Here is a 20,557-nt window from a genome sequence, read left to right on the forward strand (position 1 = left end):
CTCTCTGCCAACAACAGTATAATTCTGGGAGAGCAAGTAACCCTCACAGAGTTTTGGTTCTATGATTGTGGTAATGCAGCATCTAAAGTTCAGAATAGGCATCTCACAGCTGATGCGTGTTCCAAACAGGTTCAATTTGCCTGAAACTTGCATCATTTTCCATCTGTGCTCGTCTGTACAAAAAACAGATCTCAGAGTTTTACTTTATGTATCTATTTATTCATCTGAAATGCAATAAATATGGTAAGTGTGCACGTCTCTGCGTCAGGGGAGAAAGATGATCAACAAACGCAATTCAAGCATTGGCATGAGACATGGTTTCCAAGGTTTCATCTCTTTTTCTTCACAAACATCTGACCTGTTAACAATTTGTAAAAATTTGCTTTCATATTCACTGGCATAAGCTTGAGCGAAAGTATTTTTTAAACCGCAATAAAGAGGAAAGAAGACAAAAATATGTTTTAGCTGCATGAAAAGTGGCAAGATACTTCAGTTATTTCCCACATTTTCTTTTCTACTGTGTGATAATGGTAATGGATTGCCACAGAAAAAAAAAACAAGATGACATCAATTTATGCCCTCAACATTATTTCTGTGTGGTGACTGACATTGAACAAATAAACTCCTAAACCCAAGATTGTCTTAAGTAAATGATCACAATGAAATCAAGAATAAATCTATGGGTAGGTTGCTCACGGCAGGATTTCCATTTCAGTCAAAATTTTCTCATGGGGGGGGGGGGGGGGGGTGACCAACACACATTACTTGCTCAGTAGCTAGTTTCAATCTTTCTAAACATGCATAATGCTTTGTCATAATTTTTGAAAGTGAAATAAGTTTCTCACAGCACAAGCATATAAGTCAATGTTGCACACGCTGTATCTATGCAAAACTGTAACCCAAACTCAGCTGCAATGTACTGTCCTGTAAATACTCCTTGAATATAGACTTAGAGGCTCATACTTCATCCTAAAACAAGGGCAAAATATTTTTGATGGGGTTATTCAGCAAAATTTAAGTCGTCGCATAACACAACGGGTTGACTGCAACTTCTTTATGATCGGTGAATGCATATTTTGATGACATCTGACGGAGGGATGACATGACCCTACTAAATTCAAAGTGAAACAACCTAGTACCTGGTTTGGAACCAAACTTTAGCCAGCCTCCCACTGGTCCTGTCCCTTACCAACAAAGTCACAGCTGTATGAAAGGTTGTCTTGTAATGAAGGGTTTCTGTTTGTATTTTTCTTCTCCTCACTCCCTTACCAGTAGACAGAAAGTCATGGTCGCTATCATGCGGGTAGAGCTTTCTGATGATAGTAGCCTATTCACACAGTATCCCACCCTGCAATTATGTCTGATTCCATTGTCTCAAAGTTGACTTCAGTGGCAGAAATCCATTTTCTTTGTCATGCCTGCTGCTGGTTTTGAATCAACCCCCCCCCCCCCCAAAAAAAAAAGGAAAAAAAAAAAGAAGAAAAACTTCAACCTGCATAACATCATCTCGTTTGTGGAAAACTTTGGCAATGCCTTTGGGCCTAAAAAATTAAAAATTAGAATAGTGCAAGGACACCACTCATTTTGCCAGCAGTGATTAGAAACACAATGCTTGGAACAGGGTTGCTGCAACATTACGGTACATCTTTCACGTTGATGGGATTTTCTTTGATTACATTCCGAGTGTACTTAACATTTTTTTCATCTTCTTCTTCTTCTTTTCACATGGACGGGTCAAAGGAAATATAATAACAACAACAGTGATTAAAAATTGTAACTGTCATTGAACAAGTGTATTCCAACAATAAAACCTTTGAAGTATGTTTTTGATACAACACTGTACACCAAGAGAACATCACATGCTTACCATTCGGTATGTGCATTAATGGGTGTGAAAAGATACTGTAAAAATAAATAATGATAACAACAACAGCAGGCACCTTTTACTTTTCTTTATCAATAACAAGGCGTATCATGGAAAATATGAAAAAAAAAAGACGACTTGAAGGATGGTAAAGTATGTGATGTCTGGACACTTGCTGCATGCATAAAATGTAGGCAGAAAAAATGAACAGGTATCGACCATATGCAAGTGTGCATTGGGAAAAGATGTTCTGACATTAAAGCAGACATTTGTGAGCATAATGTGGTGAACAAGCCATTATACACTCACTCCAATCTTAAACGATTGCGTAAAGACCGACTGGAATTACCCCAGACTCGTGTCTTACTTATTTCCAATATACATGCTTTATCTGCATATGGTATGTGCCTTTATCTCATACCGATATTCCTGGTAAAATATATACATAATTGGTGGAAGCGAAGAGAGGAAAAAAAAACAACAACAACAACAACACACACACACACACACAGCATTGCATTACAATATTTGTGAGATTTGTTTGTATTTTCTTTATGCCGGTAATTTGTGTTTCCTACTTGAGTTGGTGACATCCGAGTGCAGGCTACACCTATCCTACTATTCCTTCGACAAGAAACAACCTTTTGGACATATTTTGGACGTATTTGCTGAATATAAACACCTCCTTTACATAAAAATTCTAAATGTTAGAATATTATGAAGGACAGGCAAACAAAACACAAAGCATCTGGCCACTTATCAATGTACCAAGCAGTTACTCAGTTACACACACACACACACACACACACGCACACACACTCTCTCTCTTTCTATATATATCTCTCACTCTCTCTCAAGTCACATAACTTGGACATGCGCAAAGCACACTCGCCAACAGCTGCAAGGCAGCATTTATTCTGCAATTTCCCCTTCCTCACGATAATTGATTTCTTAAGTTGCTAATATCAAGTCTCATCAAACATCACAAAACTATATATAATATGGGTCATACAATTGTTACTATTTACAGAAATGTACAATTGATATTTTGTATCCCCTATGCAAGATGGCTACAGCAAAAAGCATATATTACATGACCGTGACCAGTTTCTTACTGGTCGTGCCAGGGAAGTGGAATGACAGAATCCTACATGGACACATGAATGAAAGGGTATTTTAAACACTTGTCATAGATTCAAGAGATATTTTTTTTTTGTGTGTGTATCATTTTGTTTGCTTCCTAACTGCATTTTGCACACCATGAGTCATATAGAGTACAGTGGACTGGATTATCAATCATGAAATGTGGGAGATAAGTTGACTGTCTAGGACCTAGAGGTATAGAGAAAATGGTAGCTGGTTCTTTCACATTTCAGCTTTAGATTGCAACAGACATGTGGCAATGCCCAGGAACTAGAAGAAAAATCACCTGTATGCTTGAAAAGCTGGTTCATAACCACTACTTGATAGAAATGATTCAAAATATCCTGCTTGTCAACATTATATGCAAGTGCATCATCAGATATGCATGTGTAGAAATATTTGTTGATTTCATAGTTCAATTGAATGTTTTAATCACTGGTCATCCTGACATGTACTGGGTTTTCTAGTGCTTTTCAAAATGAAATCTGCCAGTAGCTGTTTCATATTGTTCTGATATTCGAGTTTTGAAGAAAAGAAAATTTTAGGATATCAATAACCATTAAATATATCTTTATCACATGTCCCATGTTATAAAAGTCCATGCAGGAACAACCAGGGTAGCGGTGTACCACAAAGGGAAGTGAACCTTACAGAGTTTACTGCTTGTGGGGCCAGCAATGAGCTGTGTATCCATAGAATCTCACTTGCCAACCCTACACTATTAAATCCCACTAGCTGGGTTCATGCTCTCCTTAACTGCAACACTACATCAGAGCTTATTGTAGAGTGCCAGTGTGCTAGCGATTACACGTCAGTATGGCAATGACCAACCTTTCAAGAATATAGGCGTATCTAAGAAGTATGTATGAAATCACAGCGATTCATGACAAGTGTAATTCAACTGCAGATAATTTGATTTGACAGTGCCAGAATACATTTCATGTCATATCAAAATGTTTTCCTGTATGATTTTTCATTGTTTTTATGACTAATATGAAAAATGATATGCAAACTTTAATGATTCTTGTGTTTGTTTGTTTTTTTTTCTTTTAAACAACTAGTAACAGAGTACAGCTTTTCTTCTTTCCATTTTTTTTTTCGTTGTTGGGACAATGGGCACATTACGATTGAACACCACGCTTAAATCTAGCTGCAAAATACACTCCAAAGACACTTGCATTCAAAATATTTACAAATCTTGGGGATAGGTGGAACACATTTCTATGCCTGTACTTTTGATTTTCTTCTCGCACTACAACTGTCACAGAGGTGCCAGTGAAGACTCAACTCATCAAATCCGATGCTTGCTGAAAACAGAAGCACCTCGGAAGGTTGTACAGAACAATGGAAGCTACATCCATTTCCTTTTCTCTTCCTCAGTTGCATGCTCTTCCGAATGCGCGATGTTGCAGTCCCCCAAATAAGGCAGTTTCTTTGTTTCAAAATCAAACACACAAACAAAAACGAACAACACCACTCATCTACTGAGTTCTCTTCCAACTCGGCCTAACTCATGCAGCACTAGAACCCTTCGCTATCTGTAGAGAAACTTAGCTACTCACACACATAAGCAGTTCATGTAAATTAGTTCCAACAACACACCTGCACATTTTAGCTTCAAGGAATGCAAAAGAAACTGTGACATAATTCCAGCGGGACACTGCAATTTCCTGCATGGCAGAAAACAACATCTTATAATTACAACAGTAATATAATTCTTTGTTATACTAAGCCATGGGCATCATGTAATAATAATTATGTGCTGCTCCTATAATACCAACAACCACAGAGCAGATTTCTATTAGACCTTCCTCCCAACCAATATTTTTTAAATTGACTTTGCAATTACAGAATTGAGATTACCCTTATATTTCTCCTAAATTACTCCATATGCTGTGCATGTTATTATCATAACTGGCTATGTGTATTCATGCACTGCATCTGCATGCTTTCCTTGCAAGGCATAATAACGCCATTACACTGGTCATTAGCTGGAGAATTCCTAATATGGCCTGCCAAATATTGCCTGTTTCAAGTTCATGAAAACGTGTGTTGCCAAACATATACCAAAGTAACTTGCCATGCTCTTACCTGCATGCTCTATGCAGCAATATACAACCCTGTTAAGGAGATGCTATTCTTTTTGCCGCTCCCATTAGCATATTATACTCATGTGAGGCAGCAGCTCTCACGTTGTGTTCCAAATACTGGCCTTACACACAAAGACCAATAAAGCCCTTTGCTATGCAGCGACACGTGAAAGCACTATGCAGTAATTGATATCAATATTACATTTTCCTTTTACAACAGTACGTTGTCATCACCACAGAAAAGTGAGTAAATTTTTTTTTTTTTTTTCTGACTGACTTCTGCACGATCAGTAATTACATTACCCAGACATGCCACTTGGATGTCACAATTTCTGATGCATATTATCAATCTGCTTTCAAGAATTCGTTGTTTTTTGTTGCTGTTGTTGTTGTTGTTGTTGTTTTTTTCCATTTGTCTTCTGTTGTTTTCCATCACAGCAAGTTCCAACAGCCCCCAACTTTCTATGCACCATCTGACGGACTACTGGGTCCCTAGCCCCTGCAGATCTTGCTGCTGCTTGGCACGCTTCAAGTCATTCAGGCTGACCTTCTTCTCCTCCAAGCCTGGCCTTACAGGCGCCTTCTTGCTCAGGTCCGCGAGGTTCTTGAACTTGTCGTCAGCAAAGGTGCCCTTGCGCTTGGCGACTGGTTGGCCCACGGCGATGTGCGGGTGCTGCTGGGTCATTTGGTCTGCCGACATCATATAAACACTGCTGTCAGGTCCTTTGGCTTCACTTACAATCTGCTGGGCATCTACCATACCCCTACTGTCTCTCTGTACATACATTTCTGCGGGCTCAGTCGGTAGAGCACCTTGGTTTAGACCACCTGGTCTAGCTTCTTCCAGTCTCCTCTCGACAAGTCCTGTGTCCATCTGGGCCTGATAACCTTTTGATGCTATACTCTCAGCAACACGGTCATCCACACCCATATGTACAGGAGTCTTTGAGTAATCGATTTTCTCTGTCCCTGACCGTGTCCTCACGTGTGATGGCTGCCAGGGCTGCTGCTGCTGCTGTGCAGGGAACTGCACTCCCGTCTTGTCGATCCCTGACGGCAGCTGCTCGGGGGACCTGTTCATGCTGACCATGACTGGCTGATCCACGGCTTCTGTGGGTATCATGGTAGATATTGGGTTCATCCTTGCTGTGCTGACTACCGGCGTTGCCATCGGCTGGCTGGATGGGGGGTAGAAAGTTGGCTGTGCGCTAGGTTGAATGGGATACATTCCTCCTGTAGACTGGGGCATCACAGACTGGTAGCTCACGCTCCGCTTCAATCCCTGCCCAGAAACATAAGCTTGTTGGGTGATCATGTCGCTGCTGCTAGAGTAATGGGGGTGCATGGAGGTAGGCACTTGATACTGGGGAGCACTCATTGCAGGTGCCCCCGAGACCGGCCCTTGGCTGGGCAAGTCCGATGAAGCCATCTCCAAGTTGACGTGTCGGTACGCTACCATACCCCCATGACCTGGGACAGGAACCATGGATCCAATGGAAGACATGCCTTGTACGGTAGGTGGGCTGGCCCTCCGAAAACCTCCAAAGGCAGAGCCTGGTCCATGGGTGAACGTTGGCACCCCTTGCTGGTAGTGATTGAAGGGAAGCGGAAGGCCACCCGCATGCCACATGCCTTGGGCAGGAAAGTTCTCTTGCACTGGGTAGCCCATCATGCCGTACATGTTTGGCTGATATAGCAGATTTATATGGGGGCTTTGGGGCGGTGTTGTCTGGGGATGTTTCCGAGCAGCTAGGAACTCTCGAACTTCATTCTTATGTTTCTGAAGCATCTTATGCCTCTCCTCCTCATGCCTGATGATAAAGAAAACAAATAAAATCAATCGGACTTCAACCACACGGTTATAAAACAAAACAGTTCTATTAAACATTATAGACAAGACAATTGCTAACTTAGGATCCACAATATTCGACATGAAAATGTGATCAATCTTCTAAAATGCTTCTCTAGACAAACCTCAGCTTTCGTGCTTGGGAGCTTTGACTGTACCAATATTCATATTGACTTCCACATGTACACCGAGCAACACCATTAGGAGCACAGTTGACTAAAATGCTCACACCTTCAACGTTATACATTTGATACAATCATTTTTTTTTTTTTTTGGACATATGACTCACATCTGCCAAATACACACAAAGATAAAGAAGATAATTTCCAAACAGCTACTGAGTACAGAGTGCAATGATTTTGACCTCAAAGGAATGTCTCCCTCTTGTCACTTCACCTTTTATTCAGCATTATACTTTATCAAATTCAGCAAAGGCATCAGCTGAACCTGACCCATGTGGCCACTAGACATTCACTAAAGACCAAGTTATGGATTAATGGAAGTGCAACAACGTAATATCTAATACCAGGCATCGTAAAATCTTTGACTCTCAAACTTCCTGTCACGACACGAATGCCAACTGAGTCATATTCACTCTTTGTACGACACTATTCTACTAACATTTAGAGATTCGAATACTAACTTTTATGATCAAGACTGTATGTATATATTAAATGATGGATGATCAATTACCTTTGTAGAAGTTCAAGTAACTCCATATCCTTGCCAGAAGCGTACAGCTGAAATTGTGCCATTTCATTTTGATACTGCAGAAACAAATGTGATGATTGGAGACAAATATTATCTGATAGAACACATCAATATTCAGGAGTATCCAAGAGATCCAAGGACATACATTTGCTAGCATTTCCACTTTTCATTTTTCCTTGTTTTTATCTTCTGCTCTTTGCACTGTGCAAAGATAATAACGATAATCCCATTTCAGACTTTTTCAGGATTATTATGAAGAGCACAGAGAGGATCACTTGAACACTTTTGTTTATGTCATACCTGTAAAATTAGACTAAAAAGAGAATAGTTGTGTGACATAAGTTGAAGACTAGCTCCTGCATGATCACGACATGCAAATAGTTTTCAATAGAAACTAGAATTATCAATGAAGGTGATTAATACCCCCGCCCCTAGTGTTGCTTTATAGTATGTGATGTCATGAGGGCAATGACATTAATACCAAGTTTGTGCACTTGTCAAATTGGAAACAGAATAATTTTAGTTTACTGTACAATTACAGAGCTGACACTGAGTTCCACAAGGTTTGGGTAAAAAGTGTGGTTACCATGGCAATGCATTGTCTGATACAAACACAAGGGACATTTTGCATAACTACACTTAAAGACCATCATACACACCAAATTTGACCTTCATAGCTTGAATGGTTTATTTTGATACAAAAATGAGTGGTTACCATGGCAATACATTTTCCTCAAACTAACACATTGGTGTCTTGCAAAACTACACTTCTAGATCATGATACATACTAAATTTGACTTTAATTGCTTGAATGATGGAAAAGTTATTCGATCTGCAAGGTTTTGGTAAAATTGTGGTTACCATGGCAACGGTTTGTGTGACATACACAAAAATTATGTGTTCCACATCTATTCCTCAGGGCCATAATGCCTACCAAATTTGGTTTCAATTGCTTGAAAACAGTGGAAGAAGTTCACTCCACAGGATTAAAAAATACAAAAACATGCGGTTACCATGGCAAAGCATTGTCCGATACTAATACAAAGGACATTTTGCAAAACTACACTTAAAGAGCATCATAAACTGTACACACCAAATTTCACCTTCATAGATTAAATGGTTCAATTTGATACAAAAATGAGTGGTTACCATGGCAACACATTTTTCTTATATTAACACATTGGTGTCTTGCATAACTACACCTCCCAACCATCATACATACTAAATTTGACCGTAATTGCTTGAATGATGAGGAAGTTATTCAATCCACAAGGTTTTGGTAAAATTATGGTTACCATGGCAACGCTTTGTCCAACACAAAAATTATGTGTTCCACATCTATGCCTCAAGGCCATAATGCCTACCAAATTTGATTTCAATTGCTTCAAAACCGTGGAAGTTGTTCACTCCACAAGATTTCGAAGAAAACATGCGATTACCATTGCAACGCTTTGTCAAGTACAAACACAAAGAGTGTCTTGCATAACTACACCTATAGATTATCATAGATACCAATTTTGAAATTGATTGCTTAAATACTATGGAAGTTATTCAATTCACAAGGTTTTGGTAAAATTATTGTTACCATGGCAACGCATTGTCCGACAAACACAAAAAACATGTCTTGCACATCTATACCTCTATATCATCATTTACCCTAAGTTTCATTTAAATTGCTTCAAAACTGTAGGAGGAGTTCGCGACGCAAGATTTTGCAACAGATCGACCGACCGCCCGACCAACATCACGGTGATTCCTATATACCCCCTTCACACTACGTGTGGCAGGGGTATAATTACACACAGATACCTCACACATCACTCAGACCAAAGCACTTCAACCATACAATGTACTTACATTGGCAGAGGGCCCAGGAGATCCTGACCCAACGTCTGACAGTGGTGGTGTACTGTGTGCCTCAGGCTGCGTAAACGCATTGTGACTTGCTCCGGAATGAAAGGCTGCACCGCTCTCAGGTGGCGGAAGAGCGGGTCCGTCGGGCGGCAGTGAGTAGTGAGAGCTTCCATCCGATGCGATGCTGTCGGGTGTTCCCCTCCCACTGCCACTTACCATGCTGCTCTTTCGCTCTGGCTTGACCACCTGTCCAACCGACTGCCAGTCTGTCCGCTGAGGAGGTGGCATTTCTCGCTCGGCCGCTTCCTTGTGCGCCAAGGACATTGTCGCAGAATATGTCTGCTTCTGCCTGTCCATCTTGTCGATGGCAGCCCTTGTTTGATCCTCCCAGCTTGGTAGCCTCGGTGACATATCTGGCTCAGGTGGTGGAGTGTCGATGACTGGCTCGGCTTGATCTACAACCTTGTCGACATGGAAACGTCCTCGCATTGCGGGGGAAGGTTTGACGGGCTCTGGTGCCTCGTGACTACCGCGGCCAACATTCTTTTCGGTTTGTGTGACCAACTCTGAAATCACATCCTTAACATCCTGTGCCTGCGAAGACTGGCTGACCTGCATATTGTCTCTGGTGGAACTTTCTTTTACAGTTGCTGATGCAGGTGCAATGGTAAAACGTCCTTGCTTTTTCTCTGCCTGTTGCTGAGGCTGCTGATCTACACTAGAATTCACACTAGGCTGACTGGAAGACTTTTCTGTTAGGACTTGACTACCTTCTACATTCTCTATCTCAGGTCCTATTGCTTTCACCGCCTCCTCCATCTTCTTCTGTGTTGCACTATCACTTGTACTTCCTTCTTTCTGTATGGCTTTTTCAGGCACTGGGTTCACATTGAAGCGTGACTTCTTTACAGGACTCAAGGTGGCCTTTGGTGAGTGAGGTGGGATGGGCTGTTCTGTCTGTAATTGCTTTTCCTCCATCTTCTCTCCACTGGCCTTTGTGAAGGGATCATCAACAGGCTCCACACTAGGGGTAGAGGGCTGCAAGCCAGGGGTGGCAGAGCCCGGTATGTGTACTTCCGGGGCAGGCTCACTTAGCGGACGGGGCAGGTAGTTGTTGATAGGGAAATTTTGAACGTCCATTGATAATTTTCTCTCATCCTGAATGGGGACAAAGTCTGGTGCCAGCATTCCACCAGATGGGTGTGCTGCAGTGACTATGGTGGCAGATGAACTCTGGGCATTCACAGACATCGTTGGAGCAATGCTCACACTGACTTGGCTATGAAGTGGCACCGGTGCAGCCGATGACCCAGGGAAGCTTGCATTTGATGCTGCCTGCCCCAAATGCTGAGTTGTTTGGACTGTCTGGTGAAGGGATCCTTGTTGTTGGGCAGGAGGCACCTTGGTTGGCACTTGCTGCTGGTGGGGGGTAGGCTGTTTCTTGTGAAGCTGTGATAATTTTGCATCAAGATCTGCCAAGCGGGCTACTCCAGATGTGGCCTGGTTTGACTTAGCTGAAGGCTGCTGCCCCTGTGTGGATGGTGGGGCAGTTGGGTTTTGCCCAGAGGCAGCGGACACTTGAGGCGGCTGTGCTTGCACTGCTTGCACTGGTTGTGGCTGCTGAGGTGGCAGCTGTTTCTGCTGCACTGATTGTTGAGTTGACACAGGAGGTGGCTGCTGTTGAGATAAAACTTGCTGAGGCTGCTGCTGCTGCTGGGGCTGCTGCGGAGGCTGCTGCTGTGACTGTGACTGGGGGATTTGCTGCTGTGTTGGAGCTTGAGTCTGCAACTGCTGAATCTGTGCTGGAGATGGCCCCTGAGTATGGACCTGTACAGGGGGCTGTGATTGAGGGAGTTGGTTCTGAGGATGCCTCATCTGAGACTGGGCCTGCTGCAGCTGCTGCTGGCTGATTTGCTCCTGCATCTGCTGATGGGGCTGGTTTGCAACGTGCTGGATACCGTACAGCTGAGTGGCTTGCTGGTTCAGGTAAACTTGGGGTGCACCTGCCTGCGAGACAACGGGCATGTAGTAAACATTGCCTGGGGGATAAATGGGCATGGGCAGATAAGTGGGAGCACTCATCACTGGCACACCAGGCATGACCCCATGGACTGCATCTCCCACTTGACTTGGGTACACAGGCTGGGGCGTCACCACATCCATTGGCATGGGCTGGCTGGATGGGACCAGGGCCGGATTGGGTAAGCTATCGGCCATCACAGGAGGGGACTGCATAGGCTTGGGATACCCCTGCTCCACGTACAGTCCATCTGCAGACGACATCTGAATCTGGCCGCCGCCTCCGCCTCCTCCTCCTCCTCCTCCCACTGTCAGTGGGCTGCTGGCTTTCCTGGATAGAGGCTGATGCTGGTTCTCCTGAGGCCGCAACTGCTGGTCAGCTTGAGATGCAACAGCCATCTCAAAGCTCTGTCTCGGGGCATTCTGCAAGACATAATGATGCACAATATAATCACAAAGCCGATCGGCAAATGTCTTGAGTCACCATATAAGAAATCAATGAACATTCATGGCAAAGTTCATGCAGTTACCACAAATCATCATTAATGGCACTGTATCTACTCAAAGGCATCTGAGAAAGAAACTCTTCACACACGCAGCTATCCAATTATTCAGCTGCAAAAACACTTCAAACAACCATCACACTCAAAAGAATATACACAATCATGCTATTAGTCAAATTCACTACATTATCATTTCTAATCCATTCTATGTTGTCTCAAGGGAAAACTGATTGCAAGCATTTTGTCATCCTTCTAAAAAATCATACTAAATCAAAGTTGCTCTAAATAAATCAAGGTGTGATGGTTGGTTTAATCTTCATGACAAAGCATTATCCGGCATTCAGTCTTCTGAAGGATCATCACAACAATGGAAATGTCATCAACAAAGTCTAACTGAGATGAAAAGTCTTATGATAGAAGTGGGAGAGAAAGAACTAAGATATGAGTATTCATGATTTACAGCGTCAAGTGATAAGTCACTCAATTTTCTCTCAAATATATCAGATTAGGAAGCAGAGGAGCAAGTATTTAGGATTAGTCAGTTTAAAGCAAATTAGTACTGAGATGGGAGAATTTCCAAAACTGACCATTACATCAGATATGCACACATTTTTTTAATAAAGACCACAAAAAAGGAAGAAAACCACATATCACTTTATCATATTCATATAAGGGGTAAATACAAAGGGGAGAATAAATCTTCTCAAGTGAATAAATTGCATGTGTTGTTAATGAGAACCAATTTGGATGCTGCAAACAAATGATTATACCTGTAAAAGATACCCGAAAAGGCTTCTATCCCCCTCCCCCACCACCACTCTAAACATTTCATTCATTCAGGCTTCTATCCCCCTCCCCCATCACCACTCTAAACATTTCATTCATTCATTCATTTCTCTATCAGTCTACTTTCATGTCTTCGTGGATTTTTTTGATTTTTTTTTTTTTTTTGTGGTGGCTATACAACACACGGGGAAGTGCTCTTTTGGAAGGATAAGTGTATTGCCCACTCATCCAATTGCAGCAAGCAGTTAACACTTTATCATACAAAGCACAATGGCAAGACTATGTGTGAGCCCTGCCTCATGAGCATGCACCATGAAATGTCATGGAAAGACCACGGACAGGTTATCAACCCATGGAAACAAGGTGCATTTTGGTATAAAGTGAGTTTGGGACCAGGATTGTGACTGGCTGCATGTAAGAATGGCCTGAGGCCACCAAACACTCTACTGCACACAGAGGAAACAGAGGTTGGGTGGGATGGCTTTACAGTGAGGTTTAGAAGGGAATAATCAAGCCACAGACTTCAGGCTAGCGAGTCATTCCATCACAACATATGGATATTAAAAAGTATATGTGGGATATGAGCCACACCAAGGCTTGATTCACGGCAGTCTGTTTTGCAAAATCTAGCAAATAAAGAGAGTAAGGAGAGCGGGCCAGTCCCAACCAACCCACCACAGAGGGCCAATAAAGGGGGCTGAGCCTTGGGCTTGTAGGTTCAGAGATGGGTGAGACAGGTGAGTTCAGAGGGGACCATACCAATTGCTGCTGGGATTCGTCCCCACTCGGCGGGGAGGCGTCCGACGAGGGGGCCGTCTTGGTGGGGCTGGACAGCATGTCGTCCCGCAGCTGAGGGCCGGGGGCTCCGCCCTCGCCAGCCGCTGTTTGCATCTGCTCTGGGCCGGAGACCGGACCGCGGCGCCTGGCCTCCTCTGTCACCCGCAGCAACTGCTCCTTGAAGAGAGCAGCATGCTGCTCCGGCAGATGCTTGGTTTCCACCTGGTCAGAGAAATGAAAATCAATTCACTCTTTCACAATTCCACGGGCAGACTTACCTTTCCCTTGTTACGAGAATTTTGCACCCAGCAAATAAGATGAAAATGGCAATGCTACTAAGCAATGGAATCAATGAAAATTTTGAAAACTTTTAAACTCACAATATTGTACCTGTCCCTTCAATGCACAACTGCATAAGAAATTTACCTCAGTGGTTGATTCTCATTTTCAAATTTTGGCACAAGCAATGTTTCCAACAAAAAGGAAAAATATTGCTCTACTTGGAATTTAGAAGATGGATGATTCATGTAACCTAGAAAAATGTAATGGAGGAGTTCTCTCCAGGGTATAAGTCTTCTTTAGAAATTCTGATTTTGCATGCATCAAGCACAGCACATGTCTGCGTTTAATCATGGAGCGGGACACTGAAGGAAGATTTTAACCTACAGACAAGCAATGCACAGGGTGAACTAGAATGTATGAAACCTTTTTCATAGAGGTTATCTTGATATTGCATAGTTGCATTACATTGGCTTTGGTTCTCATATTTCATAAATCAAGTTGGTATAATGCTATGCTGTTAATACTGCAGGGTAAATGGAGGTAACTATGTCCCATTCACATGTAGATTCCTTCATGTGCTTTCATTCATTGCAGAGAATTTATTTGCTTGAAAATTGTCGGGTCTGTGTGTCTGTAGCCATGTCCAAGTTTGACAAGAAAATCTATTGCTACACATCCCTCTGGCACGCAGGCCACAGCATGCAGATTCAAACAAGCTCAGTGTGTCACTCACAAATTTGGCCACAATGCCCTCATGCTGGTCATCTTCGCTGAACTTGAAGATGACCGTGTCACCCCGGTGAGTCTCCAGCGAGCACTCGATCACTTGATCCTCGCTCACGGACAGCATGCTCAGCTTGGGCCGCTTCTTGCCGGACTTGCTGGACTTCTTCTTCTCGCGCCGCCTCTCCACATTCTGGCTCCCCTCCGTCCCACTGCAGGAACAAAAAGCCAGCCCCATGATAAAAATCTAAACTACTAGGCTCCCCCTGTCACGCATCTCTAAGAGACTTACAAAATCGTGTCTCTTGAATTACATGAGCTGAAAGTATGGGTAAATACATCTGACAAGCATAAAAAGCATAAAGGTCCACAGAACCTTTGAACAATATTGACACCTGAATGAAAAAAGTGTTTATTTGGCAGTCTATCCTTTTCCCTTCAAGTCTTCCTTACTGAATTGAAACAAAAATATAAAATGATAAATGAGAGTCATGCATCCAGTTTTCTAGAAGCTGGCAGCATTTGAATTTCCTTCCTTTTTTCTTTCTTTCTTTCTTTCATTCTTCCCTGAGAATGGCTACAATTACTGGGTCACATTCATTGGCAGAGAAATAAGGGGAGAAACTAATGCAATGGGTTCATCATTGCATAAAGGATTTAGTGACTTTTTTTTTTTCATGTACTTATAAGAAGTTGAATCACTTGCCCCTTATCTTTTCTGAACATTCCAATAGATTCCTGTGTGAGGAAGTGTTGTGTGTACTATTCAGAACAGGACCAGGAACATACGCACAATTTTTGCAATCTTTGGAGCTCTCAGTTTTGTTTTGTTTTTTTCTGAAACAAGGAAGCATTGCAACATCCGATACAGTGGAAACCTAGCCACAATATTACGGAGGTTAGGAAATAAAACAATGTCAATCAATTGCTCCTCAAAACTGTTCAATCAGAATGAATTAAGAGGTTTTCACAGGATAAATAGAGATGATCAGCCCCCACCTGCTAAGTTTTACATTGTATGTTACATTCTTTGTGATATTTGCCTTGATTCATTGTTTTTAACCCTTTGAGGACAAGTCCTCAGTATCCTCAGGCAAGTGTCTGTGGGAAATGCATGTTGTAGCAAAATCAAACCGTCTTCAACGGGTTAAGAAATGTTTACATCTACTGCTATGGAAGAAGAAGGAGAAGAAGAAGGAGGAGGAGGAGGAGGAGAAGGAGGAGGAGAAAAAAGGTGAAAGGAGGTTGATGTTCTCTTCATGTTTATCCTACAAATGTACCTCTCCTCTCCAGTGCCAGCTGTCCCAGACACGGAGTCCCCTCCTGTAGCATCCTTCCTTTCCAGGGCTGGAGATCCCCGGGACTTGGACGACCCTTCGCCTGTTGCCTATTAGAGGGTAAGGGAGAGATCATTTGGGTACACGTTAGACACAAACAGAGCATGAATGCTCCAAACAATTCTCTAACCATCTAAAGAGACAAAAATAATAATGATAATGATGATACTTGTAAGGGTAGGAAGAAGTGGGAATGCACATATGAAGCAGGAGATGCTCGGACAAGATATTTTATCCTGCAGGCAATTCAGTTTTCAGGAGTAATGTCATGTTCTTGATTGTCCACAAGCATGCACTACCTTTCATCTTGTGTGTGTGTGTGTGTGTGTGTGTGTGTTTTACTTTGTATTTTTATTCAATTGATGAAAGAGACCATGAAACTTTTACTGTATGCCCCAAGCATATCTTGTCTGCAACAACATCTAAATGAGTTCTTATTTTTCCTTGATTTGTTTTGCTCTTGATTTGTGATATTTCAGAGGTTAGGGTTAGGTCAAATGCATACGTACAGACGATTGGTTGATTACAATAATTCACTTTGTTTTACACAAATCTGATAGGATGCACAGCTTGGTACACATGCTAGGGGCAGAATGGGAGGGGGTGGATTTTCCCTTCCCGCCTCTTTACACTTTCAGTGTAAATATGGTCTGAGGAATGATCGATATAACCTTGTTCTTACTTTCTCATCCAGAGCAAGTCAAATTTACAACACCTGACAGGGGTAACACATCTGGTAACTGGGATACTACAGAGCTACAAACAGATATAGAGATGGAAAAGAGAGACAAGAGAGGAGGGACAGAAGGAAGGAAAGACAGAAAGGAAAACACAGGGAAGCAAAGTTGGTTGCTTATACATGCATGTCATTTGAGTGTCCAAATAAAAAAACAAAATATACATCGGTATTATGTGTACAGCACACACTCTCATCTGAGACCATTTCATACTTCACAGCCGTAAGTCAATCAATCATTTAAAAAAAAAAAGAGGAACATTCTAACATGGTCTTTTCTTTGTCAATGCTACACTCATAGGCACTTTGAGCTTTACTGGTAACTTCGTAATCACTTTTTTGTGTTTTTAAATCCTAAATACAATTTAATCTGACGGGACACTGGAATGACAGGGCTTCAGAAGGAAGCAATGACATATTATGGCTAGGTGGAAAGCATTTCAGTCACAGGAGAAACAGAAGAATGCAGATGGATGGTGACATATAAAAAGAGGGAAAACTAACCAAAAGTTGAGCAGGTGACTGCACACCTGATTTGGCATACAAGGTAATGTAAACAGAATGAGTCATCCAGCATTCCACAGATGTCTATTAACTTCAATGCACATGTGACCACTTCGCAGAAAGTCAGATTATTTGAAGGCTGCACCATGAAACTTTCCGGCTTAATACTGAGTAATAAATGACAGGTGCCCTTGAGGGCCCATAACAGAGGAACCACATCACACTTGAGAGGCCAATGGTCATTGGCTTAAAAAAAAACAGCATTTGGTTTTTTAATGTGTGGATTCTTTAACAACATATGACATGTGTTCAATGGGTTTATCTCACCCCCCTGCACAATGGTTTGACTTATCAGCACCATTTATCTCTATATGACATAATAACTAGATGCAATTTGAGTCATCGATAGCAAGCTATCCCTAGAACTGAAATGACTATCACAGTTCCCAATTCCAATTTGAATGTTATCGGTTGTTTTGGTTGTTTGTTTGGTTGATTCTTTTTCTTTTTTTCTTTTTTTTTTTTGGGGGGGGGGGTGGGTTAAATCAGGTGTACTGAGTAATACATTAATGCCTGTAGCAATCTAGCACATTTGGCCACAGAAGAGGCAGCTGTGAATTCCACAACCACAAAGTCTTGATTCTGAAAAGGGCAATGATTATCAGGTGTATGGGCTGCGGCACCCCATTGACGATTCTTGGAAACACGGCATGTAGGACTGTCTACTACTAACAAAGTTTGGAGAAGGGGCATCTGTTGCGGTTCATTTGCAGGTGTGAAAGAGTAAGACTGTGCGACAACTTCCTAGAAACATTTCACTGAGAATTGACTACATCCCATGGCATCTCATGCATGATGGCTCCCAACGTGGTTTCTAACAATGAGAACTGGCAGCATTGCATCGCACATGGAAAGACCTACACTAACTTTGTCATGTATCAAAGAAATGGACATGATATTCATAATGATTATAACCCATTGAGAAAATTGAAGTAATTTGTGATCAAGATCTCAACTATGCATACAGAGAGAAAAAAAAAAGAGGGAAAAAAAAGAAAGGATGCCAGGATTATTTGTAAGCACTGCCTCTACTGTTGAATGCTCCAAGCACTGCGCAGCACTCAACATTGTATGGAAAAATTTCTATTACCCGGGAGAACTCTCAAAGAACACTCATACCTCACCTCTGGACAAAGCAGCGTGAAAATAGCCACTGAATTATTAATAGCAAAATGTTCACGCTGCGAAGCTGTCATTAAAGACACTCTTACACATACTGATGCACAGTACAGACCACTTTGAAAGCTGAAACCATATCACTGTCAATAGATTGCACATTCTTAGCATATTACATCATATTTACACAATATATTGCACTTCAGAAAGATATGTAGCTTAAATTTCTGATGAAGGGAACACACAGGAAATGGCAGCTCTGTGTCAAATATTGTGTTGCTTCAAGTTTAAATGCTACCACAAATTGCTGAGTTGTGAAGTGATGTGAACAGGATGAAGAAACACTCAAGCATACGAAAAATTACATTGTCACTATCAGAATGTACAGAGAAACATCATCATTCTAGTAAACTCTTTCCATATTTTGACAACTATTGCCCACTACTATCTATGGGAGAAAACTGATCATGGTATAAATAATGTTGCTCACAGATTTTCATTACTCATCTTAAGGCCTTTAGCAATCATTTTCAACTGCAAGGTTTTCATACCATCATTTTTACACAACATCAGAGACAAGAGTGGCCATGGAGGACCATATGCCCTGTTTTGCTTTGTTTTCTTTTTTGTTTTTCAAAGTACAATTATTGTCAGACAATGCGTGTAAAATGGGGCAGGAGGAGGGGCGAAAAGACAGAAATATTTCACGGGCAGGCAAATTTCTGCTTCAATGCCTTGACACTGCAGCACTTCTGCCCACCCGTAACCCCCCACCCCTCCCTCCCCCATCCCTGTATATCTGCCTCTGAATCATTAGAGGAGAGATCCCATGTGGGACAAGGACCATTGTTGACAAATTCTCTCACACTTTGTATATCCACAGCTCCCTACCTGTGACGGCACAGAGGGAAGCTGCTACGCGCTAGAGACCGCTTTAGGGGCAAGGGGCTAGGCGGGATTTACAACAGGAAAATTAGAATTAATTAAACTGCTGGGTGTTTGTAACCTTACTTCCTATACCTCTCCTTCCTTGATATCCCCCCTCCCCCCTCCCCCTCCCCCCCCCCCCCCTCTCTCTCTTCTCTCTCTGACACAGGAGGTATGTGCTTAATGCTGCAATAAGATACACCCATAGTTCCTAAGGGTGTATCCTACTATAAACAAAAGATGAATATTGTGCATCCTCCACAAATATCCAAAAGAAGAGATACACAGGACAGTTTTTGAAACCATTCTAGGGTTCAAACGTACCAATCATTGTAATTGATAGTCTCATACATGGCCTGCATGAGATCCGCTTGCCACTATATTCAAACACAAACACCACTGACTGCAAGCTCTTAATGCAATCCACTAATTAGTGAATATGACACAGGATATTCCGCATGGGACGAATTGCAATTGGCAAAAATCCAAGGACAAATATTGTCACATCCTTCTGCATGCACTTACGTTGAGACGACAACGAATGCCTACCAGTAAGAATGGCACCTAACGAATCTGGTCAGGGTTAGTTTGTTAGTCTATACGGCTGTAATTTGATAATGCCATGACAAATACGTTTCTGTCAGCAAACGCCTGACACTTAACAAATGAAGGGGGGTTGGGAAAACAGCCATGTGCATTTTGACGTTTTGACACACATAAACTAATGAACAACGATTGCTACAAAGTGCAGCTCTGGTCCGTGAAACAATGTAAAATGACTTTGATATTTCTCTTAAAAGACAATTTCTATCTTGCTCTTACATTTGAAACAGAGGAGATGTGAAAAGAGACAATCAAGGAAAGAAAACATTAACTCTCTGACATCATCCCATAAAATTTTTAGTACAAAGATATATATTTAGTCTCCAGATATCCACCCATTCCTTGAATTATCAAGGGATAGCATTTCATCAAATTTGCAGCATTGAGGGGCAGGTGAAAACACCAAGCAATACACACTAGCCTTTCTTCTGAATTCAAAGAGTTTTATAAACTGGTCAGAAAGACAAATACTGGAGCTTGGATAATACATGAGAAATATATTAATTCTCTCCCATGATGAGCGGGGATTAAAAGGTCACCATATTTTATGCATTCAACCCGGTGAGTCTCAGAAAACAACATTTCTTTCGTTTGATGCTACAAATGTTTCAAACTATTTTATCATTCATTGCTATTACTCCAAAAGGGAGAAAAACAAATTCTCTATTTCATC

General features: G+C 41.8%; 1 protein-coding gene across 1 annotated transcript in view; it reads right to left on the bottom strand.

The window, feature by feature from the left end:
• Window positions 1–2,656: 2,656 nt before the first annotated feature.
• Window positions 2,657–20,557, bottom strand: part of LOC140243261 (uncharacterized) — a 107,340-nt gene continuing 89,439 nt past the window's right edge. The window contains exons 15-20 of the mRNA XM_072322933.1: window positions 15,882–15,988; window positions 14,612–14,813; window positions 13,579–13,818; window positions 9,515–11,953; window positions 7,640–7,713; window positions 2,657–6,908 (exon numbers count right to left, since the gene is read on the bottom strand). Coding sequence (XP_072179034.1) covers window positions 5,579–6,908; window positions 7,640–7,713; window positions 9,515–11,953; window positions 13,579–13,818; window positions 14,612–14,813; window positions 15,882–15,988 — 4,392 coding nt within the window. The 3' untranslated portion in view covers window positions 2,657–5,578. The remainder of the gene's footprint in view (window positions 6,909–7,639; window positions 7,714–9,514; window positions 11,954–13,578; window positions 13,819–14,611; window positions 14,814–15,881; window positions 15,989–20,557) is intronic.

Source organism: Diadema setosum, chromosome 2 (genome assembly GCF_964275005.1).
Source record: "Diadema setosum chromosome 2, eeDiaSeto1, whole genome shotgun sequence".
Taxonomy (NCBI): domain Eukaryota; kingdom Metazoa; phylum Echinodermata; class Echinoidea; order Diadematoida; family Diadematidae; genus Diadema; species Diadema setosum.